Source organism: Scylla paramamosain, chromosome 12, assembly GCF_035594125.1.
Source record: "Scylla paramamosain isolate STU-SP2022 chromosome 12, ASM3559412v1, whole genome shotgun sequence".
NCBI lineage: Eukaryota > Metazoa > Arthropoda > Malacostraca > Decapoda > Portunidae > Scylla > Scylla paramamosain.
The window spans coordinates 25,910,748-25,935,481 of NC_087162.1; the positions used below are offsets into that span (position 1 = coordinate 25,910,748).

Below are 24,734 nucleotides of genomic sequence, written 5' to 3' on the forward strand. Positions count from 1 at the left end.
ACGAGTTGAGGAGTGATGCGTCCTACTTTCACACATTCCCAAACTCGTGTATGTCTCCCCAGCCTGGTCCACCTCTCTGACTCTCATACAACAACAGGAGTTGGAGAGTGATTAGAAAAGGGCACGCACGGCATTCTGGTTCCTGCATACACTGACTATAAGGACGCCCTGACCAAGCTATGAGTCTGCCCAGACTATCTGTCAGACACCGGGAAGCACTGGAAAAGTTTGTAGAGAGGCTGCTCGTTAATACTTAATTAAAAGATGACAATCGTCTAACAATGACTGGAATATTCAAGGTATCAACACTGTGAATCAAGGCATCTTCTGTGTCCGTGTGTTGGTTCTTAGCTTTGTGCAAGTACAATTCTACTTATAAAAAGTATTTTTAAAAAAATAGAGAGTTTTGAAGACAATGCATAGAAAAGTTTTATCATAAACCTTTTATGTATAAACTCATAAACATAAAAGCTTACATGAAATCTTGGCAACATTGATTTCAGTAAATGTTAATAATATTACCTCAGTATTTTCCTTTTCTTTTTTTATTCTATTGAAATCAATAAATATCCTCTCTTGAAGGAATATATATATATATATATATATATATATATATATATATATATATATATATATATATATATATATATATATATATATATATATATATATATATATATATATATATATATATATATATATATATATATATATATATACACGTCGCAGCTGCAGCGCGTCGCTGAGAGGATCATGCCAACCAGCAGCAAGGATCCTCCGCTCAACACATCGTTACTGTTATACAATATTACTCTTGGTTCCATGGATGGCGGCGTCGTGGAGATTTACTTTACCCATCCCGTCTCCTTAACGCTGAATGCTTGTCCGTATAAGAGTTCCATGCAATGGAATCGGAAATATATTGGTGCTACAGAAGGGTACCGATCAGCACCCCATTAGCGAATTGCTTGACCCGCCGGGCCACCAAGGGGGACGCCCTTTCACCACAGCGGAGGCTCGAGCTTCTTCATAGAGGCGGATTGGTTCGCGCTCTTCAACATGGTCCAGCCAAGCCTCGTAAGCCTGCAGGGCTTCTCGAGAACGTTCCTCCTGTTTCTTAGCAGCGGATAAGCTTTGCACTGACGCCTCGCTAAGGAGAAAAACACCACAATTAGCATGAAAACATTGTGAAAAGATTACTGCATGAAATTTAAGGTGACTTAAATTATCGTAACTCTTTCAATAGTTTGGTTTAGTCATAAGCAATATTGCATACCTTCGTACCTTTTTTACCTGCTTTCTAGCTATCCTTTCTTTGACCGTCACATGTTTGTTGAATTTTCAATCTTAAGGAAGCCTGATTACCTTCACAGATGCATCAAGTGAGATGACTGCTAAATGTACATAATTATGGGCCTACAAAGGTCATCACGTACATAGCTTTCACGTACATGGCTTTTCTCGTGGTTTCTCTTTCGTCCTGGAGTTTGTTTCTTTTCCAGGCGTAAAAGGCGAGATCTGCGTCTTCCCTCTTCCTCCGTTCCTCTTCCTCTTTCTTAAACGCAAGTTCGTCCTTTCGTTGTTTGTCTTTGATTTGTCTTTCCCTTAACTGAGTAATTTTTCTTTGTTTCCACATCCTGTACACCTGCGAACAAAGAGAGAGAAAGAAGAATTAAAGATTAAGTGTTTCTGATTTAATTTAAGTAAATCTTCTGAATATGCAGTTGTTGTTTTTTTTATTTCTCTTTACTTAAGTATGAAGAAACCTCAAAAGCAGAATATTATTATTATTATTATTATTATTATTATTATTATTATTATTATTATTATTATTATTATTATTATTATATGAATCAACTAAGGCGACCCACTGGAAAGCACGAATGCATAAGCCCGAAGGCCCAGTGGTGGCACTTCACTGATAATTGAAGGTTTAGTAACAGGAAGAAAGCATAGAATAGGAAGATTTGGAAAGATCTAGTAGGAAGAGTGCTGAGACAGAAGAAAGGTATTCACAAGTTTTTTTTTAAGTTTCACAATTACTAGCATTGACAATCTCAGTGGGAAGTGTATTCCAAAGTCTGACAGACGCTGGGATGAGACACCTGGAAAATTGTGATGTATTACATCGATTCACAGACAAGGCACTGTCGTTCAGGCTCACGGAGTGTCTTGTAGCACATGCCGGTTCTAAGGGAACAGGCAAATGACGGTGCAACGGGTGGTTGACATTAGACATAATTTTGAAGAAATAAGACAGTGACCCCACCAAACGACGATGCCGAAGTTTAATCTCAAGATTAGGGAGAAGAAAATTAATCTGGCTGAATGCTCTATCTAAAGGTTTTAAGTTAGACTCAGCTGCAGAAATCCAAACAGAATGACAGCACTCAAAATGAGGCGGTATGAAAGAGTAAAAGTGTGTGTGATTAGCTTATACCATTTCAGCTTCTTCTTTGCTGGCTTGTTTCTGCTTCTCAGCTTCCCTCTTGGCCTCCTTTTCCAGCCTCATCTTTTCTTTCTTCTTTGCGTCCAGTTCCCTTTTCTCTGTTTCCCAGGCTATGATAGTGGCTGAGACCTGCATGTTCTTTTCATTCTTTGCTTTTTCTTCCTCCATCTTCTTGTTAGCATCTCTTCTAACCTTTTCTTTAATATTTTTCATCTGTTCCAATTTATTTTTCTCCCATTCTGACACGGCTGCAATTACTTTGCTTTCTTTCAACTTTTTTTCCTGTTGGGTAATATTCATTATTTACATTATTGCAATAACTTTTAAACAGGTCATCAATTGATGAAAAAAAGTATATAAACTATTTAGGAAATAAGTTGGAGAACATGAGTACTTTTAGAGGAATACACAGTTTACCAAAACAAATTATGTAACGAGCTTCTAGAAATTTGCATTCATAATTTCAGGCAAAATTTATTTTGCTATGAAATCAATTCTTCTTAGATTTTTTTTTCTTAATGCTGAAACTCTAAAGACTGCATATTAAAGCAAAACACGTATACGGACTGAAATAAAGAAAGCTTAAATAAATTACCATCTCTTTCATCTCCTCTTCCTTGCGTATCTGCTCCCTGTCCTTGACCTTCCGTGCGTTGATTTGCTGTCGACGTGCGAAGTACCATTCCTCGTACACAGCCTGACTGAGAGTTGCCCGCTGCCCTTCATCTGAAGAAAGGAAGAAGTTACTTCTCATGCCTCATAAATTACCTAACTTCTCACGTTCATATTACTGTTCTCGTTTATCTTATTATTCTAAACTAGAACGGCTGTTTTGCTGTAGCAAGAAGAGATGTCTCACACTGATTAATTTCTTCTCTGCCTTTGATTATTCGAATGGTTTATCTCTTTACGTAAATTATCAAGCGAATATACTTGTATTTTAAGTGGAATTACCTGATGTTAAGACCTCCAGACCATAGTTTTTTTTTTTTTTTTGACGGTGAACAGACTGTAAACAAGTGTCCTGTTGACAGACAGTGAGTGATAACACTTGTGGTTCACGCTACCCTATCTGATAGGGAAAAAATGAAAAATAAAAAATAAATAAATAAATAAATAAATAAATGAATAAAAGCAGTTCAAGACAGCTATATTGAATAATTTAAACGAGTAATACACAGCATCAAACCGAATACAAAATTAAAGAAACAGATTTGCAATAAAAAGGCGTTACTAACGCACAAAGCAACAGGAAGCTGCAGGTAAAGATCCGGAACAAGTTAGATATTGCAGCTCGACATGCCATTTTCCTTCTTGTTATCGGTTTTATAATGAAAATGCCGACAGCCAGTTACCTACCAACATGAAGGGTATGGAGGACTTCGGGTGTCTTGACCTGCGGAATAGCGCGGGTCACATCCTCCAGGGAAGTGGAGCGACGCGTTAAGCGAGTGTGAAGCTTCCTGCCACTATTCCACGACTGCGAGGAAGATGACCTCCCTGCACTGCAAGCGAGAGCAACAATAAGACTAGCCAGAAATCAGCAAGCACAAACAAGAAATCATTTACACATCAAGACTGTTAAACACTCCTTCTGACAGTGACATTATTTTGAAAAGATGTCTAGCAATACCGTTGCGCTGGAGGGACTGCAGGGGGTACTTTCACGCCCAACATCTTGAGGCTCCGAGTGTACTTCCCCAGAGGTCGCTGGCGTGGCTGTGGATGGGCAGGGGCAAGGATCATAACTGTCATGGTTATTGTAATCTGAGCAATAATGATATTATAAGAGAAAATATTTTTCAAGCTGAATTTTCGTAAAAAATGGTAAAAAGAAGTTCATAAAGTTCTGAATGCTTGGTTTGTCAAAAAATCAGGATCCGAAAAGATAAACTGATCTCTCTGAAATGACAGTGTAGCAGGAACTAATGCCTGACGTTTTTCACCTTGAAGAACATGAACAAGTGCCTCTGCGATGCTCACCTGCTCTCTACCAGGGGGCATGCTGAGGAGTGGTCCTTTCGGAGCACCTCCCGTCCCCATGGCTCCTCGCCCTATAGAAAAGAAATATCATTATACTCAATAAGAAGAAGAAAAAAAATGGCAACATCTTGGTCTGATAAAATAGCAGACGAATGCTAAACACAAATGCTCATACCAGTACATGTCGGCAAGAATTGTAGTAAGTATATGATATTCATGGTGATCAGTAACTTTTTTGAGAAGTATGTACTTAGATAAGATGTGCCTTTACATTTCTATATCTACATATGTATATAGAATTTGTGTTGTCTGTGTTTTGTTATAGAAGTGTTTATGGATAAAACCAATGAGTGCCCACTTTTATATGGGATTATTTTGATCACTGATGGTATTGAGCCGTACACTCGAAATATTTGATATTCCGCAACGTTGCTCACCTTCGGACATTGTTTCTACTTAGTAGGATCTAATGTTACCTGCAATAGCAGATTCCTTCTTGGTGAGGATCCGGTTGATGCCTCTGCTGTCAGTGGTGGGCGGCGTTCCGGGGCTTCTAGGTGAACTGGGTGAACTACCTCTGGAGCCCAGTTTCCTCGGCGGTCGGCTGTGCACGGAACTCCTAACCACAAGCAGAGGTGGCGGATGGTCATCCTTGCCTCCGGTCTCTTGGGAAACATTACTCTGGTCTTCATATCCAAGTGAAAAAATATTACTTTACTAATTAACTTCTAATTTAAAACAAATAAAAAAATATTAATCATAATGAAACAAAATAAAAGATAATAGTTAAAAAAGTAAGGAAAAAAAATTCTAGGGGAATGCAAATTTGCACATTATATTAGCCTTCGACATATTTCCACAAGTCAGACCGGTCTAAGGACTAATTATCTCTTTACCCTTTACTCGGGTGCCTGTGAGGTCCGTTTGGGAGGAACTGTATACGGGAGCTGACTCAACCACCACCTTCACTCGGCATTGGGCTGAGGTGGAGCGCGCGCCTGAGGGTTTTAGTGATGTCGATGTGGAAGTGACGTCTGCTGGAGAGGTATCAAACAGCCTCTCCAGCTCCTCACTTCGATCGTTGTTGACCAGCCTCTCGTCTCCACCCGAGGCGTCGCGTCCACTGCCCTCATCACCGTCGTCCTGTGACTCCTCGTGAACACTTTCGGAGACATGGTCTCCATCGTTATCCTCAACGTCGGTGTCGTTGTCATCGTCGCAGTCTTCCTCACTTTTTTGGATGTCAGTATCCTGTTTGGGTTGTTTGGCAAATTCATCCTCAGAGAAAGACTCCTCCGTAGAAGCACTGTCACTTGGACTCCTCTCTCTGACGGCATTCCCTTCCTGCCCTCTATCTTCCTTTCCTTCACTCTCACTCTCTGTATCATCGAAAAAATCGTCGCCACCTGAACTCGACATAATAAGGTGTATGTTAGGCTGCCACGAGCAAAAGTTCGTATCACAGACCACTCGTTATTTTGTCGTCACTAAATTAATATTTCGTCATTGTGACGGTGATCGGTGGGGCCGCTGGCCACCACCTGACTGTCGATTTGTTGATAACTGTTGCCATGGCAACGTTGCATTCGTTCGCGCGCTGGAAAGGTCTAAGATAACTGAGCTGATAGAAGATTAAATATTCTTATATGTAGATAACTTTCATAGAGTAGTAAAGATGGTCGCGTGCCATACACTAACTGAACAAATGAGTAGTGCGTAGAAAAGAGGGACGGTTAGTTTACTGCTTCGGTATTGCGTGAAAGCAATATATATGCTCAGCTGTCTCACTCTAATAGACGGAATTGTTTACGTTTTACGTCACTAAATTGTTGAGTTCGTGCTTAAAACATCTAAATTCTACTTCTGTTTGAGTTTTCAAGGTAGAACTATGCTATAACTCAATTTTTCGGGGGGGGGGGAATGGAAAGGTAACCAATACATGAATCGTGAGACAGTTACAGAATCTTGTGTCATTTGCCAGCTTCTCATTAATACTTCCATTGGCTTTTAGTATCACACGTGTGGCACTGACGGTTTCCACGTCGAGGTTGCGGGCATTCATCTCCCAGAGGCTAAGCCCCTCTCCCTTTCCTCTCTGCCACCTGTCCTGACATGCTGTCCTCTCCCAGACACTAAACCCCGCCTCCTTTCCTCTCCTGCCGCCTGTCCTCACGTCCTGTCCTCTCCCAGAGGCTAAGCCCCAGAAGATAAGGGGGCGGGGCTTAGCCCCAGGGAGAGGACAGCACGTCAGGACAGGCGGCAAGAGAGGAAAGCGGGTGGGGCTTAGCCTCTGAGAGATGAATGCACGTCAGGACAGGCGGAAGGAGAGGAAAGGGAGCGGGGCTTAGCTTCTGGGAGATGAATGCACATCAGGAGAGGCGAGAGGAGAGGAAAAGGAGCGGGGCTTAGCCTCTGGGAGATGAATGCACGTCAGGACAGGCAGCAGGAGAGGAAAGGGGGCGGGGCTTAGCTTCTGGAAGAGGACAGCACGTCAGGACAGGCGGCAGGAGAGGATAGGGGACGGAGCTTAGCCTCTGGGAGAGGACAGTACGTCAGGACAGGCGGCAGGAGAGGAAAGGGGCGGGGCTTAGCCTTTGGGAGATGATTGCATATCAGGAAAGGTGGCAGTAGAAGAGAGGGGCCGGGGCTTAGCCTCTGGGAGAGGACAGCACGTTAGGACAGGCGGCAGGATAGGAAATGGGACGGTGCTTAGCCTCTGGGAGAGGACTGCACGTCAGGACAGGCGGCAAAAAAAGGAAAGGGGGCGGGGCTTAGCCTCTGAGAGATGAATGCACGTCAGGGCAGGCGGCAGGAGAGGAAAGGGGCCGGGGCTTAGCCTCTGGGAGAGGACAGCACGTCAGGACAGGCGGCAGGAGAGGAAAGGGGGCGGGGCTTATCCTCTGGGAGAGAACAGCACGTCAGGACAGGCGGCAGGAGAGGAAAGGGGGCGGGGCTTAGCTTATGCTGCTGAGAACCATATAGGGTTTGTGAGAGTAGGTAGAAAAAAGAATGTATGTAAACCATGGTGGAATGATGAAATCAGAGCGGCTAGGAAGGAGCGAAGGAGAATGAGTAGACAGTGTAAATGGCTGAGGAAAAAGAGGCATGAAAGTGATGAGACAGAGAATGAGTATCAGAATGCATGGGCAGCGTATGTGAAGCAGCAGCGGTTGACAAGAGGAATGATAATGAATGCTAAAGTGAAGAGTGAAAGGAGTGTGATTGAATCTTTAAGGGAGAAAGGTATGAAAGGTGGCCGTGAATGATACAAGTTCATGAGAGGTGAGAATATGTTAAGTAGTGTTGGTGTGGAGAGTCTAAAAGCGGATGGTGTAGTTATAACAGAGAAAGAAGGAATCAGGGAGGCAATCAAAGGGTTCTGGGAAGAAGTAGGTGGGGTAGGTGAGATGTTTAGTGTGAGAGAAGGATGTGTGACACTGGAAAGGAAGAATACAGATGAACTGGATGAGAGAATCAGTAGGGAGGAAGGTGGAGAGGTGTGTGAGAAGGCAGAAGAATGGCAAGGCAGCAGGTCCAGATGATATACCGTATGAGTTCTACAAGAATGGTGGGAAGGCAGTGATAGATAGAATGACTGAATTATTCAACCGAGTGTGGGATGAAGAGAGAGTGCCAAGAAAGTGGAATGAGAGCCGAGTGTGTCTGTTGCATAAAGGAGAATTTAAGAGTAAGAATGAGCTGAAGAACTATAGGCCAATTACATTAGTGAATACAACAGGTAAAGTTTTCAGTGCAATGTTGAATGTAGAGACTGTGTAAATGGACTGAGAGAGCTGGAGTGCTGGGTGAAGAACAGAATCGTTTTCGTGTGGATAGGAGTGCTGAGGACAATATGTTTGTGGTGAATGAAATGATCGAGAAAAAAAAAAAAAAAGAAGGATGGGGGTAAATTGTACCTAGGTTTTCTGGATATAGAGAAAGCTTATGATAGAGTGAACAGAGAAATGCTAGGTAAAGTCTTAGAAAAGATTGAATTGAGTGCAAAGATAGTTAACATAGTGCAAAGTGGACACAAGAGCTAGATACAGACTAGGAGACATAGAAATAGACTGGGTGAAGAGTGAGAGAGAAGTTAGGCAAGACTGTATATTGTTACCAACCCTTTTTAGCCTGTATACAGAGGAGCTAGCAGCCAAAATGAGAAGAATGAATGTAGGGGTAAGTGTGGGGAATGATAAAAGTATGTGTGCTTCTTTATGCAGATGACATAGTTGTTATGAGTGAATCGGCAGATGAGCTTCAAAGTTTGTTGGATGTTGTGGATGGTTATGGAAAAGACTTTGGAGTAAGGTTTAGCAGGGAGAAAAGCAAGGTAATGATTGTGAATAGGTCAGAGGATGAAAGTAATGTGGTATGAAGACTTGGAGAGAATAAGTTGAAACAGGTGCAAGATTACAAGTACTTAGGGATGTGGATGAGTCCTAGTGGGTGTACAAAGGCCAAGAATGAAGAAATAAGTATGGTAAACCAGTGGGTAGGTCGATTGGGAAGCACGACAAGGATGAGAGAAAGTAAGTATGATGTGTTGAAAGAAGTGTGGAAGAGTGTGGCTGTGCCAAGTAGAATGTATGGTATGGATGTGATTGCATGTAACGAAAGTGAAATTGATAAGTTAGAAGTGGGCCAGAATAGAGTAACAAGGATGGCACTGAGTGCACCGAGGTGCACAGCAGTTGAAGCCTTGAGAGTTGATATGGGATGGAGCATCTTTAGGGAAAGACTCACAAAAGCCACACTTAGGTACAAGATTAGGCCTGAGAGAATGGATGATGCAAGAATAGCAAGGAAGGTATACCTGTGGAATGAAAGTGGAAGCAAATGGAGGAAGAGGTGCATGAGAATGACAGACATGAATGGATTGCAAGTTGTGTGGGCGATAAGAATGGCTGGGAGGAATCAAAATGAGCGTGAATGGGTGGTAACAAGAGGAGGCAGAGTGGGAGCTGAATGGGATGTGAGAAAATGGAAGAATGACATAGACAAGGAAGTGAAATGTGTGAGACTGAATGAATGGAAGAATGAGATGGAAAGAAAGAAGACCCTGGAATGGTACAAGGAGAAAGGGGCCCCGAGGTATGAAAGGTGGTATGATGGAAGCCTGGGCGGTGATTTTCTCTTCCGAGCGAGGGCACAGTGTACGAGTATGGTTGTGAATGCAAGGAGTTACAGATGGTCTGAGTCCTGCAGCAAAGTGTGCTAGATGTGTGACATAGGAGAGAATGAGGCGGTGGAACATGTGGTGCTGGAGTGTGTGAAGTATGCCAGAGACAGGAATGAAATGATACAAGTGATACTGACTGAGTTAGGGCATGATAGGAATGAGAGAGTGAAGACAGGAAGGGAGTGGATGGTATTGTTGTTGGGACTGTGTAGAGAGACGAATGAAAGGAAGATTGAGGCGGTGAGAGTTTCTGGAAAGAATGTGGCGTGCCAGATGTAGGAACAATTAGTGTAGAGGATGCTGTTTGTTTCTCTTTTTTTTTCCCCCTTTTACAGGAGTCGCCGATCCAAAGGCCTGGCTTAGGAGTGATCCTGAGCCACTTGTACCATCAAGATCAAGATCAAGATAACACGTGCGTTTGTTTACAAGGCAAGGAACTCATCTTGCTGGGTAACACGTTTCCTAATACCTTCATGCTTTTCTGAGATTTCCTACAGTCCATTGCACAATAATGGAAGTGGGTGGCGTGCTGACATACGAGGGCAGTAAATGTTTACGACAGAGGCTGATTTTATCCACCCTGAGCGGGAAGCCAGTGAGGATCCGCAACATCAGAGCCAAGGCAGACGACCCCGGACTGAAAGGTGAGTCTTGTCATACTTATCATAGGATTAGAATTAGGTAATTATCTACAGCCCTCTCTCGCTCTTATTATTCGCCATTTTTCTTCCAGACTCATAAGTCAAAATTCCTTGTACTTTGGTCAAAATTCCTTGTACTTTGGGTAATTCCCAAGAGTTTGGGAACAAACTTGGTCTTATTCTGAGTACAACTTGCCGTGAAAGCAGGAGCTCCACCTATAGAACCTACCACAAAATAGACTCCACCTGCAGTCCACTGTGATTGGTTGATGAGATGAGGTGACAACACACACACACACACACACACACACACACACATACACTTTGTTTTATTCTGATAAAGGGCTATATATTTCAATGTAAGATCTATTTATCTGGTGTTTCTTGATAAGAAGTCTGCCCCTCATTCCCCTTAACCCCTCAAACAAGCTTGTAGGTCTGTGGGGAATCAGGAATTTTTGCAGGGGATGAAAAATAAATGTAATATGAGCATTCAAAAACTCTAAGGAAATTTATCTTAATATTTCGAATTTCCCTAACCTATCGTAGCCCTAACCTTTTTCTAACCTACCCTAGACACCTCCCTCGCTAGGACACTAATCTAGCTGGTGGGGCTGTATCCCCCTGGACTCCCCATCGCTAGAACATTAACCTAACTTAATCTAACCTAACCTAGCATAACCTAACCTAATCTAACCTACCCTAGCATGACCTTACCTAACCTAACCTAACGAGGGAGCTCAAAAATGATACTGTTTTGCCTTACTGGTCTGGTGTTAATATTCTCAGACTGATGGAGGTGGGTACAGTTTAGTGGCTTTGTTGATAAAGACATGAAACCTCTTTTTCATGTCTCCATGCCACATCTTAAACATAGCTGTGGCTAAATAACCCACATAGTGAGTTTTCATTCTCCCAAACACTGGCACTCTTCTCTTCACCTCCCTCCACCGGGTAGCCTTATTAATAAATGACTGAGCCTCTATCAGAACCCCTGACATATTCATAAAACAAATGAAAAGTATAACTGAATTGGTGCCCACATGAATGGCCTCGCAAGTGGCAGTATGTGATTGGAGGGATCTGGTGTATAGATATGAGGCTACCCACAAACCCCAGTTATAAACAACAGAAAATCATTTCAATGTTTACTCTTGAATGGTGCAGAGCTCACTGGACTTAGAAAATACTGAATTTCTTCACACTCCTGAATGCTATTACAGCACTTGCCCCAAATTTTTTTTACATTTATGGCAAGGTCACTGAACCCTTCTCCATGAAATGTGAGTTTTGTGCATATATGTAACGCAGATGTGATATCCAGATTAAACATTCATCTTTTATATATGTATTGTCTTGCAAAGGAAGATTTTTTTGGGGTTTTCCTATGAAAAGAATAACCACTGCCAGTTGAACTCTCTCTCTCTCTCTCTCTCTCTCTCTCTCTCTCTCTCTCTCTCTCTCTCTCTCTCTCTCTCTCTCTCTCTCTCTCTCTCTCTCTCTCTCTCTCTCTCTCTCTCTCTCTCTCTCTCTCTCTCTCTCTCTCTCTCCCCCATTCCTATTCATCACTCATCTTCACTGCTTGTGTCTTCCAAATTGATGGTGAAATTCTCCTGACAGATTCACCAGTATATCACTGTCTAAAGTTTTCCTACAGTTTCCTTGTATATGTAATACATTTTTTTCCAATAGTCCCTAGTTACTTTTTTCTATTGCAGCTTTGGTCAGTTCCCCTAACCTGCACAGTGTTTTATCGCTGTTTGAGTTATTTAGTCTTGCATCAGTTTTTATCATGAGAGAGAGAGAGAGAGAGAGAGAGAGAGAGAGAGAGAGAGAGAGAGAGAGAGAGAGAGAGTCTTTAAGGATGGAGTAGGATATTCATAATTATTGGTGCTGAAAAACAAATTATGAATGAGGGAATGAGAACATAAAACCTTGAAAGAGAATATATGAGGGTGTGTGGATGTTAGATGATATAAGTGAAAGTGAAAAGAGACAAAGAAGAAAATAACAGAATTAAGACAGGCAAAATAACTCCAGGCCCTGGCTTTCCCTTTGCTGCCTCATCTTGTTCCCCATGCATCCAACCACTCTCCTGCCATCTGTCTATTCCTCTCACAGGTGTGAAACAGTTTTAAGATCACACCTCACCTCATTGTGCAGCCCTTCTTCCAGCCACCTTCACCTGGAATTTACAAAATTGCATAGTGACAAAACTTATGTATCATTGGGAAAAAATAGGTGATAGTTTACATTTTTGTCATTACTCTACTTTTCAGATTATGAAGTAAGCTTCATTCGCCTCCTTGACTGCCTCAATAATGGCAGCAGTATTGAGGTCAGTCAGACTGGCACAGCACTGCTCTACAGGCCAGGCATCCTGACAGGCGGACGACTTGAACACTCCTGTCCTCTCTCAAGGGGCATAGGGTGAGTGCTCTCTCTCTCTTTCTCTCTCTCTCTCAGATTTATGTGATTTGTTATAATGAAGATTTTTAATGTGACTACAGATAATGAAGTGTTGTATTTGACAGGTACTTTCTGGAGCCACTGTTCATGCTTGCCCCTTTTTGCAAGACTCCAATCTCCATTACACTAACTGGCATCACGAACAATGAGGTATAATTATCATTATTAACTTTATTATTATTATTATTATTATTATTATTATTATTATTATTATTATTATTATTATTATTATTATTATTATTATTATCATTATTATTATTATTATTTTTATTATTATTACTAGTACAGTGGTACCTTGGTTCTCAAACTTAATTAACTTCTGAGTGCTGTTCAAAATCCAAAATGTTTGAAAACTGTAACTATTTCCCCATAGGAATCAATATAAAATGGATTAATCCATTCCCAGACACCAGTCTACACTACCTTAGCATCTTATGACAGATGTTCCCCCAGCCAAAATGGATGCTTCACAACATCTCCAGCTCACAAATTATTTATCCAGAAAGGACATATTGAATGAACTAAGTGACAGAACTCATCAAAAGATATTGTTTAGACCAATCTAGTGAGGGAAACCTTACAGAGGGACACAAAGGAACAACTCACTTACCACCAAAATGAAGATGATCATAACACTTAGACATTTCCCTCCTGGGAAAAGCTACTGAAAAAATGCAGTTGTGCAACAGTGCTGGCATCAGTGGTCATCGAAAGAGCCACAGAGGGTTTGAGATTACTCGAGCACCGAAAACTGTTTGTTTACACCAAGGCTTTTTAACAGGATCATATTTACCTTATTTCAAAGATTGAATTACAATTTTACACTCTGTGTCTCTCCTCCAAATATACATACAAAAATGAAGTAGATATTTATAGAAATTATATATTAGTAATAAACGGTAGCTTTTGCTTTGTCTTTTAATATATGAAATCAGGTAACTTTGTTCTAGAGCTGAATTATGGTATCACAAGCAAAGCAACAATGAGTTCAAAATTTTGTTTGAAAACCGATTTGTTCAAAAATGACAGCATTCGGTAACCAAGGCTCCACTGTAGTAGTAATAGTAGTAGTTTCTCTAATGCCTTTATAAGCTAAGTGTCTAACATGAGTTTTAATTTAGTTTAAGTGAATGTTTGTGTGTGTGTGTGTGTGTGTGTGGGCATCTTGTTTTGGACAGCTCCCTTCTACAGGGTGCTGAGGTAACTAAATTATGTAACTAAATTATTATTATTATTATTATAATAATAATTATTATTATCTGTTCATTTATTTATTTTTAATGTTGTGATAATGATCATTATTGATCATAGAAATCCAGATTATTTGATAGTTAACAGACAACTTAGCCTTGCATTTACCAGCAACATTTGAATGACAACCAGATTACAGAGTAGGAAATATCTGTATTACTTTGCAGACAGAATATAATGCTATGTCTTATTTACAGCTGGACCCCACAGTGGACATGATTTGTGCATCACTGGTGCCTGTTCTGCGGCGCTTTGTAGGCAGTGATGATGGGCCCAGTGTGAAGTGTGTGAGGCGAGGCATGAGTCCTGGTGGGGGTGGCAGGGTTGTGTTCACCTGCCCTGTTAGGAGGAGTCTGACTGCCTTTCAGGTAAGTGGAACAGAGAGAGAGAGAGAGAGAGAGAGAGAGATGGTTTCGTGAAGTATAAGGGGTTAGAGTGGATCATCATCCATAAGTTTATTTTTTTACCACAGTAGCAAGTTTAGGAATTAATACATGTAATGGAGTCAGTCAGTTCAGTAGCTCCCCCCCCCCTCTCTCTCTCTCTCTCTCTCTCTCTCTCTCTCTCTCTCTCTCTCTCTCTCTCTCTCTCTCTCTCTCTCTCTCTCTCTCTCTCTCTCTCTCTCTCTCTCTCTCTCTCTCTCTCTCTCTCTCTCTCTCTCTCTCTCTCTCTCTCTCTCTCTCTCTCTCTCTCTCTCTCTCTCTCTCTCTCTCTCTCTCTCTCTCTCTCTCTCTCTCTCTCTCTCTCTCTCTCTCTCTCTCTCTCTCTCCATAAGCACAATCCTAAAATAGGTATAAATTAAACATCTTACAATTGTAGCTTTACTTCTTATGTTGTAAGAGTCACTAGAGAAAAGTTTTTTTTTAGAACCATGTCATCCAATTCTCCCTTAATATGAAGAAAATAGTTTCATCTTTTCTTATTCATGTTAGATGTGTTGACGCAAACATGCCTTTGCATCCACAGTGGATGGACAGTGGACAGATCAAGCGGATACGTGGTGTGGCGTACACAAGTCGTGTTACGCCGACTGTGGCGAACAGAATGTTGGATGCTGCCAAGGGAATGTTTCTTAAGTTTCTGACAGATGTTTACTTCACAGTGGACAATGCTAAAGCTGTTTCTCCAGGTAAGGAGGGAGAGAGAGGAAAATTTTTGGATGCTCTGTACATTATAGCACTAGATGACCAGTGGGATGAATAAGATAGAGTACTGAATGGCTAAAGCTTTCATATTTAATGTGTATGCTTTACTTACCTACACATCTTTTATTTTTAATTATACATGCTTACATACACACAGGGTTTGGCCTTTGTGCAGTGGCAGAGAGTAACAAAGGAACAATTGTGTGTGCGGAAGCTATGAGTCACACCCCAGGACAAGAGGGGGGTGTGGCAGGGGCAGCAGCTAGCACACCTGAGGAGATTGGAGAGAAAGCAGCCAGTCGCCTGCTGGAGGAGATCTGGCGAGGCGGCTGTGTTGATGCAATTGCCCAGCCATTGCTGTTAACCTTCATGGCTCTGGCACCGACTGACGTGTCAAAAGCAGTGCTAGGACCACTCACTCCATACACGTGAGTATATACCTAGGTATATTTGTACATTTGTATTTTTGTAGGATAGAATCCAGCTTATCATTTATTCTTTTTCCAATCAATTATGAGTTTTCTATGTTTATGCATATTGTTTATACCCATCTCTTCTTCTGGTTATGTGTTTGATGTTTTGCTCTGTTTGGAATTTCTGAACATTTTGTGTGTGTGTGTGTGTATGTGTGTGTTTTACATTGACTTCTCATGTATTTAGAATTGTTTTTCATGTGTTATTCCAGTCATAGTTTAACAAGTGCCTCCATTACCCTCCCTTTCTTTCCCTTACCCCCTACCCTGCTCCAGCTCCATTAACACTTGACTGATTCTTTCCCTCCCTTTACTGAAGGATGCATTTCCTGCGCCACCTGAGGGACTTCTTCCATGTCACTTTCAAGATTGATGAACACAAAGAAGAGAGAATTGCTGAGGATGACAGTAGCTTACCTGAAAGAAGGACAGGTGCTGCAAAGCTTGTGTTGACGTGTATTGGTGTTGGTTACTCCAATATTGGCAAAGGGCAGATCTAGGTGTATATGCATCAATGTGTATCTAGTCCACCCATGATCAAGAGGATTATGTGTTGGATTTGTTGTTGTTAGCTGTAGCCTTGCAGAGAGAACTTTATGATAACAGTTGGATCCATGGGTAAAGCTGTAACCGTCCACATGCCAGACCCTTGTTCTCTTGTTTAAGGATGATGATAGTAACTGCTCACTCAAGGAAAATCTTGGTGATCAGAGCAGGATGCAAACCTCAGTGTGCCATGTGACAAGGAGAGATATTATCACTGAGCTAGGTGTGTGTGTGTGTGTGTGTGTGTGTGTGTGTGTGTGTGTGTGTGTGTGTGTGTGTGTGTGTGTGTGTGTGTGTGTGTGTGTGTGTGTGTGTGTGTGTGTGTGTGTGTCATTCACCAACAGTCATCCGCTCCCCTCAACCGCTCCCCTACAGAAAAAGCTCAGAGCTTATAGTGACCGATCTTTGGATAGAACTGAAACCACTCACACATCTCACACCAGGACAGTGAGGTCACAACCTCTTGGCTTACATGCCTTACCTACTTGATGCTAGATGAACAGGGGGTACACAGTAAGAGGATTGTTCATTTGCCTTGCCACACCCAGTACTCAAACCTGGGCCTTCTTGGTTGTGAGCTGAGGATGCTGGCTACTACCCTATGTGATGTGTGTGTGTGTGTGTGTGTGTGTGGTAACCTAACTATATTTTCCTGTCTGTAATATAGTAAATTAACCCTCAAGGTCACTAATTTGCAGTTGTCAAATTTAAATTTCCTGTTCCATTTAAGATTTTGAAATTCATGGCAAAAGCAGGTGCTTACAATCACTCTTGGGAAAATATTCAATAAACAATATGATTCTTCTTGCACCTATCATCATCATCATCATTATCAGCAGCAGCAGCAGCAGCATTTCACTTAATGTCTTATTTTCCATTATGGGAGTGGACTACTTATAAACCTCATAAGTACATATGTGGAGCAGAAACTACCCTCACCCATATCTCCTTTCATGTTGGGGGACTTCCCTTAGGTGAGCTGATGTCAAGGCTAGCAAGGGTCCCCTCCTCCCCTAGGCTGATTGCCCCATGTGATGCATATCCATTGTGTTGTGCATCTCGGAGGGGGGCTGGTCCTGCCACCTAATTCATCCTTAAGTTAAATGCCAATAAAAGGCTTCTCATCAGGCCTAAGTGGCACTGAAGTTGGCTGCCTGAGCTCATCAGGAAGAAGCAGAAACCCACAGAGCTTGACAGTTGTGTAATCAACTTCATGTATGTGCATAATTGTAAGTGTGACCACAAAAAAAAATATGGTACATTCCCACCGAGGTTAATAGAGAGTAGGCATGAGGTTAGTTGTGTTTCCCTTATTACTGGCTGAATTGTCTTCAGGTATATAGCACTGCAATTAAGAAAAAAAGGGACACTAGGTACACCAAGCTGAGCCTGCTAGTGTCTTAAATAATTGAAGAAACAATATTCTTGTTTAGCTCCAACCCAGGTGGCCTGGATCTTGAAGCTCTATGCATGTATTCGTAGGTTTTTCTATCAGACACTTAACGTAGGTATTATACCTCACTAAAGAAAAGCTCATTGTGCTGTTGAGACAAGAGAACGTGCCCAACATGGACATTTTTTTCTCACATCGAGCACAGGAAAACCATTATGCAAGCCCTTGTTACCAGATGACGCCTACCAGATCTTGGTCCAGAACAGGTCAATCTCTGGATACCTTATGGTCTTTAGGGACTTCAGGGATGTCTTCAAGTTATGGCCTTTCACAACTGGGCACTCTTGTTCCACCATAAAGCAATAGTTTTTTGTGTATTTACCTAGTGGTTTACAGGAGGAGGAGGAGTCAAAGCTTGTGCTGTCCCATCACAATATCTATTCTTAACCAGTTTTTCCTTAAAATCATGTATAGTTACTTACTCTTTTTGCAGCTCATTCCAAGTTCCTGCAGTCCTTTGTGGAAAACTGTTCTGTGTGTGTGTGTGTGTGTGTGTGTGTGTGTGTGTGTGTGTGTGTGTGTGTGTGTGTGTGTGTGTGTGTGTGTGTGTGTGTGTGTGTTGTAATTTTGACATCTCCTCTATTGTGAAAAGGACAGTAATACAAAGGATGAAAAATTAAGTTTTATATAAATCATCCTGAAAAAAGCAGACATACCCCAATCTCTCTCATCCTACAAAGCATACACAAAAGCACACGATTTACACTTGCCACTGCTACCATTGTTATCATTAACTGTATTAACCTGGTGTTTGTGGAGGTAGGATGTCAGGTGAGGCAGACTGTCAGCTGAGTAAGCAATGTTGGAACACTCATAGTCTTCCTTTTCTTCCTGTCTTCCATCTCTCCTGTCTTACTTTCTACATACAAGTTAGTAAATTGTAAGGAGAATTGCAATCCACATTAATTTGGTCTATTATGATTTTGCTCAAAGAAATTCAACTATTAGGGTAACCAAAACTATTTGATGGCATATTTTTGATTGCAAAGTAAATATGAATAAAACAATGAATTCCAGCAAAGGAAGAAGGGTTTGATGTATCACAGAGCTGTGTTTTTAAATATATACAAATTCAGGTTTTAGATAATGAAAGAAAGGCTTAAAAAATTCACTATGTATTTCTTTAAAGTAAAAATTTTCTCTCCAAAAGGAAAGGTCTAGTTTAATTCCTGAGATAACTTGACTCTTCGCTTTTGGAATTTGTCATGAAAATCAAGGAAGACAAATGACTCCCCAGTTTACTGGAGAAAGAATGAAGGAGTGAAGGTGTTGATCAGAAATGGGGAGTGAGTGAATCATGAGAATGGATGATGAGCCATGTCCAGCGGTACTTGAGGCTAAGAATGGCATTTCAGAGTTCAGCTCATTGATAGAGACTGCAAAATTAAATGACAACAGGGTTACCTTATTTAAAAAGCACATTCCTGATGTAAACATAATATAGAAATTATTTACAATAACAAAATGAAGCACAGATGCTTCATTCTGAAGAATCAAAATGTGATTTTAAACACTTCATAAATTTTGTAATACTAGTAATTTATTTATGCCATTCACAAGCCAAGATTAATGTTGAGGGACATGAATCAAACATTTATACCATCCACACTAAGTAAACACTAATGTCTTATCTATTGCATCAAATTGTTTAAAAAAGTGTTTTGTTCTTAGCTGGTATTTCTTTTCCATGAACTGTCTGACTGAAGACATCCTGAGGCTAAGTTGGAGTCAGAGCTGTTGGAGTTTTTAAAAGATAACGATCTATATCAACATTTTAAAATGAAAATGCCAATAGGTAGGTGAACATTTTGATTTGTGTAATCTTTCACTGGTATGTGTGTATGGTTGTCTACCTTTGAAGCATCACAAACACTGAGAAAGTAAACTGATCTGAAGATAAGATGATTTGGCTATGGGATGCATGAATCCAGAATACTGCCAGTTAAGCAAAAAATATTATCAAGGCTTGACTGTCCTGTTCCTACATGTTCAAAGAAAAAGGAGAAAGTAAAATGTAGGTTGTAAGGAAGTCAAGGGCCTGGTGAAGGACAGCTTACTCCAAACTACAAAGATAAAGGGACAACAATGATAAGATGGTTACTGAGGAATTAATGTGTGCATTATTTCAGAAAAGTACAGTCCTAAGTGAAAGAATATGTGATTTTCACTAACACTATCCACACATAAGCCAACCTCTGCCTCTGTCACCTCAGTAATATAAAATAATGTTCAGAGGTGACCACTAGCATCCCTGAGGAAGTGGCCATGTTAATAGCAGCAAGTACTTTCATTATCACCCTGAAAAGAAGGTATATGCTTGAAAAATTAATCAACCAATGAAGAGTCAGCATGTTGGAGTTTACACTAGTTTGGTAAAAACTTTGAGATGGCCAAGCACCTGAAAAGCTTAGTACCTGGACAAGAATAGTAATGAAAATGTCTACATGCAGGAATAGCTACACACATGTTCAGTAGTGTTTCACATGACCAAACACTTAGAAACTGTGAGAACATAACTCCTATATGGATCACAGACTGGCATGGAATTATTGCTTAAGGTATGCCCCAGCAGCTCAAACAAGAACAACAGTTTTTCTATTACCATGTTCTATCAGAATCACTATCAGCCAACACTTTCTCACAGAGACCTTGAGTTACTTGCATCTGTCCACACTGACACAGTAAGAGAATGAACAAGCTGTTTATAATCACAGGACCATGACCCCCACATGTGGGGAGTTTACTATACCACCAATATTTTCATCCAGCCATGTGGTACACCAGTACTGTCACTGTTTTGTTAGTCAGCCACACAACATTGTAATTTTAAAGGTCTAACCTTGAAAATAAAACAAAATATGTATTACAAAACAATAAAGAAAAAGAAAAAATCATGTAAATAAATGAATAGTGATTTTGGGGGGGGAGATAAACATCCCACTTTAAAGACTGCAGTTAGTAATACTGTTGGCAGAGTATATACATACATGTGTGTGTGTGTGTGTGTGTGTGTGTGTGTGTGTGTGTGTGTGTGTGTGTGTGTGTGTGTGTGTGTGTGTGTGTGTGTGTATGTGTGTGTGTTTAATATATGAAAAAAGGATATTTGTCCTTTTCATATTTAAGATTATTAGTCACTTAAATATTTGCTTGATGCCACAATATGACAAGTGAATATCAAAGTTAATGAGGAAACAAGAGCTTAAACTGAAAAAAAAATATACAGGCCAATTATCTTATTTCTAATAAACATATGCAAAAGTTTATGTTCATAAATGATGTATTTTCTAGGAAAATATCATGCAATAATACATTCTCTCTCTCTCTCTCTCTCTCTCTCTCTCTCTCTCTCTCTCTCTCTCTCTTAGGGAAAACAAATAATGTTTATTGAACACAATGTGTCTCTACACACACACACACACACACACATACATTCACTCACTGTGGACAGATTACATAGAAAGAGTCTGTGTATGCCTTGCCATCTGTGTGTATCATGACCATGTGGCTGGCATGTGCATCTGTGGCTGTGTGCACAGGAAGACTGGTGGCCGAGGTGGAGACAATCAATGAGCCAGCAGTGGATGCAGCTGCAGGTGGTGGTGGTGGTGCTGGCAGTGGTGGTGGAGGTGCACACATGGTATGTGTGCTGATGCCAGTGGTGGCAGGGATGGTGTACATGGCTGTATTGTGTGTGGTAGACAATACAGGGGCAGCTGGTGGCTGGCTGGCAGGAGTGCTGACTGAGACAACAGCTGGCGGAAATGGGCCTGTGTTGGGGGCCTGGAATGTGGGGGAGAACTGGCTTCCAGTCTGATTTGTGGATGGAGTAAAGTGGTGAGGAGGACCAGCCAGACCCTTGATGTATTCAGCCATGTGCTCAACCAGGACAGTCACCTCGTCCTGTGCCCCTGATGGTGGGAGTGGCGGGGCAAGGGATGGCAGGCGCACTGGCCGGCCGTACAGCAGTGTGAAGGGACAGGCCGCCCGGCTGGTCTGGGGAAAGGAGCGGTAGGAGAGGAGAGCCGGTGGCAGGAGCAGGTCCCAGGTGTAGCGGTGGGTGTCACTGAGCCTGGTGAGAGCCCCACACAGCAGACTGTTGTGCCAGCTTCCTGGGGAATCCACAACACCCAACACACGCACACTCAGGCCCATGAGTGCATACACACGCTCACTGAGACGAATACAAAACTCCTCTTGACTTGGCCGGGCCAGCAGCTCCTCCACTGCTCCATGGCGGCCCACCACCTCAGCCAGGAAGGCTCCAACAGCCTCTGTTGTGGCCTCCGTCAGGGCCACAGCCTCAGCCCAGCCTGTAGCACTGTCTGTCAAGACTGCAATGAACCGTCTACCCTTGTGGGTCTCAGCAAGTGGCCCTAGCAGGTCCAGGCCACAGCGGGCCATGGCCTGCTCACTGGGGATAGGGAGGGCCAGGGTGGAAGTCGGGGTAGGCACTGCCTCACACTTAAAGGTATTGCTTGCTGTGGGGGGAGAGGGTGCCCCAGGCTCCAAGATGGTGCCAATGACATCAAGACCAATTTGTTCCATGGCTCGATCCACAATTCTGTCTTTGGCATGCTCCACCCCCTCCATCCCCTCCCTGGGCCCCTGCTGCACCCCGGCCACAGCAGCAGCAGCAGCCTGCCCCACACACACTGCACATTCCACCTTAACATAGCCATGTACATCCTTGGCAATGGTGCGCCAGTAGTAGTTGGTACTGATCTTCTTGAGACTGTAAAAGAAAAGAGTTATAAGTCTCTCTCTCTCTCTCTCTCTCTCTCTCTCTCTCTCTCTCTCTCTCTCTCTCTCTCTCTCTCTCTCTCTCTCTCTCTCTCTCTTGATATCACTGACACACACAAGTACAAAAATAACAGCCATCCAATTTAAGAGTAGTGCCATTCAAGGGGAGAGGGAAAAAAGTTGAGTAATAAATGAAGAAAGGTAAAGGAAAGATTTCATTAGTCCATGATGTTCCAAGGAATGAAGGGACTGGAGCAATTGTAAAGAGAAGACATGGATGCTCTGACTACTCGGCTAATCATGACATCACTGGTTGCTGTTTGGTTAGAAGGGTCTGTATAGTACAGTACAACCAAATGATTACAGACTTCTAGTTTTTCTTGACAGTATGGGACTTTTTACACACATGATGTGCCATTGCAATAACATAACTCAAGAACTAAGGTATTTTTGTTCAAGGATTTTCATTGTTTTCATTGTTGCAGGATTGAATTCAGCATGTCACTGATAAGGCCACAATGTTTGAATAACTTAGAAAAAAAGTGATATCACTTACAACAGCTTGACTGAATGACTAAATGCATCCTACAGCAGGTGGGACAGAAGAGAATACAGTTAAATACTTGCCAGCAAACAAATGGGTATAAATCCCAATACACTTTCTGTACTTCTACTAATTGAAGAATCCTCCAATAATTACTTTTTGTGGGAGACAATTTTGGACTAATATTAAATTTATTACTGTTATGTGTATTGGAGATAAATAACCTTTAACTAGCTAAGCAACACAATTAAACATCAACTCACGTTCTGTTTATGCCATGGTGGCGGCCGTCATGCTGCAGGTGGCTGGACTCAATGATCCTCTTCTTCTCCTTGATGCCCTTCACCACCAGCAAGGTTCCATACTTTTTATGATTGTAGAAAAGCTCATCTTTGCAGCAGGTGAATGGGCGGCATTTTTTCCGCCAGTTGCTTCTGCTGTCCTTGCTTTTAATATTTTCTGGATACTTGCTCTTGGAAACAAAATTCAAGATCTCTTCAAATTCCTTTTCATCCATACCCTGTTGAAGATGGAGCTTAAGTTAGTGTGCTGGCTGCATGTGGAATGCAATGGGATTGTATTAAGGAAAGAGAAACAGTAGAAGGGATAGAAATAACAGATAATAATAGAAAATATTGAAGTAAATGTAATGTCTGATCCATAACTTCTTGTAGTGTCCTTTGAGAGCATGTAGAGGCTGTTGCATAAACATAGGCACCTACACAGTGTTTAGTAGTTTTGCAGAGAGGTTGTATAGCTTTAGTAATAAGGTAAAGAGTGAAAAGGAATGATAAAGTGTGAAGGGAAGGAATACATCTAATAATTGAAAACCAAGCTCTTGCAATAATTATTTTTCCACTTAAATATTTACCATAGCACCTGTCTGCAATCTACTTCATTATATTAATTAGGTAACAATTACCTATTTCTTCTTTTAGTGAAACAAGGAAGCAAACTTTCTTAATACACATAACAGGTTCCAGTCAGGCAGATATAAGCAGCATTCCATTCTTATTTTGTCCTGAGAATTGTATCATCCATATATCCACTGAAGAAGTCTTAGTCCACTTTCATCTATTACCTTTCTTTGTGAAGTGGTTGTCACATTATTGATACAGAGAAGGGATACACACATGCTGAAGGAGGGAATATGTACCATAGTAATTGTTTATTTGCCAGTGGGGGGAAAAAAAAGGGGGAATTATATAAGTTCTGTCAGTGCTCTACCAATGTCTCCATGCTTTCCTCTTTAGTAATGCTCTCTCTCTCTCTCTCTCTCTCTCTCATTAGGGAGTTGCCTCATTACTGGTGGACGGCAGAAATCATCCTATGTACTACCAGCACCTATTTCCCTCCCTAGCTTGACCCCACAGACTCACCAGACCACCACAGGCTGGGCTGGCCGCGTCACATCCTTCACTCTAGCTGGGGCAGGGTAAGGCGTGGGAATGGAGCTCTACAAGCCTGAGGTAGATCGTTCACCTGAGAATATTCCGCCCCTCTCTCCTCTCCCTTGCCAAGTAAGGTCCCCTCCCTCCCCTGCACCGCCTCATGATTAATGTTTCCCTGCAGAGTGAGAGTCAGGTCGAGTATCAACAGCCCTTCCTCCCCTCACTAAGGCCATAAGACAGGCTCAGGTAACAGTAGTATAAACAGACTTTATTGAAGTGTTACATGGAGTAATGAGAGTAAATCGACCCCATTTTCTTCCCGTTAAGTGAATAGGACCATCTCTTTCTCGGTACGCAACACGATCAGCATGTGATGTTCCCCAGAGGAGCAGCGGACCAAGACTATCTGGCGAGACAGGGCACGCAAGGCGATATGACGTCTTGAGGCTGAGCAGCTGGAGGAGGGT

The 24,734-nt window shown here is 41.8% G+C and overlaps 3 protein-coding genes across 5 annotated transcripts; 1 reads left to right on the forward strand and 2 right to left on the reverse strand.

Moving 5' to 3' along the window:
- Nucleotides 1-704: 704 nt before the first annotated feature.
- On the reverse strand, nucleotides 705-5,979 carry LOC135105961 (protein split ends-like). 3 transcript variants are annotated; one of them, XM_064014695.1, is made up of 9 exons: nucleotides 5,329-5,979; nucleotides 4,909-5,118; nucleotides 4,433-4,503; nucleotides 4,083-4,168; nucleotides 3,809-3,954; nucleotides 3,045-3,175; nucleotides 2,441-2,731; nucleotides 1,437-1,645; nucleotides 705-1,150 (listed from the first exon to the last, which is right to left on the reverse strand). In XM_064014695.1, the coding sequence occupies exons 1-9, from the start codon at nucleotides 5,849-5,851 to the stop codon at nucleotides 946-948; spliced, it is 1,872 nt and encodes a 623-aa protein (XP_063870765.1). In that variant the 5' UTR covers nucleotides 5,852-5,979; the 3' UTR covers nucleotides 705-945. The 3 variants fall into 3 exon arrangements, with proteins under 3 accessions (XP_063870765.1, XP_063870766.1, XP_063870767.1); XM_064014696.1 differs by having other exon boundaries at nucleotides 803-1,150; nucleotides 1,452-1,645; XM_064014697.1 differs by having other exon boundaries at nucleotides 803-1,150; nucleotides 4,909-5,097; nucleotides 5,329-5,946.
- A 3,619-nt stretch (nucleotides 5,980-9,598) lies between these two features.
- On the forward strand, nucleotides 9,599-18,746 carry LOC135105964 (RNA 3'-terminal phosphate cyclase-like protein). Its single transcript, XM_064014700.1, has 7 exons — nucleotides 9,599-10,258; nucleotides 12,535-12,685; nucleotides 12,790-12,874; nucleotides 14,173-14,343; nucleotides 14,942-15,104; nucleotides 15,278-15,548; nucleotides 15,913-18,746. The coding sequence occupies exons 1-7, from the start codon at nucleotides 10,126-10,128 to the stop codon at nucleotides 16,091-16,093; spliced, it is 1,155 nt and encodes a 384-aa protein (XP_063870770.1). The 5' UTR covers nucleotides 9,599-10,125; the 3' UTR covers nucleotides 16,094-18,746.
- On the reverse strand, nucleotides 18,202-24,410 carry LOC135105962 (uncharacterized). Its single transcript, XM_064014698.1, has 3 exons — nucleotides 24,256-24,410; nucleotides 23,140-23,396; nucleotides 18,202-22,324 (listed from the first exon to the last, which is right to left on the reverse strand). The coding sequence occupies exons 2-3, from the start codon at nucleotides 23,391-23,393 to the stop codon at nucleotides 21,028-21,030; spliced, it is 1,551 nt and encodes a 516-aa protein (XP_063870768.1). The 5' UTR covers nucleotides 23,394-23,396; nucleotides 24,256-24,410; the 3' UTR covers nucleotides 18,202-21,027.
- Nucleotides 24,411-24,734: the final 324 nt, after the last annotated feature.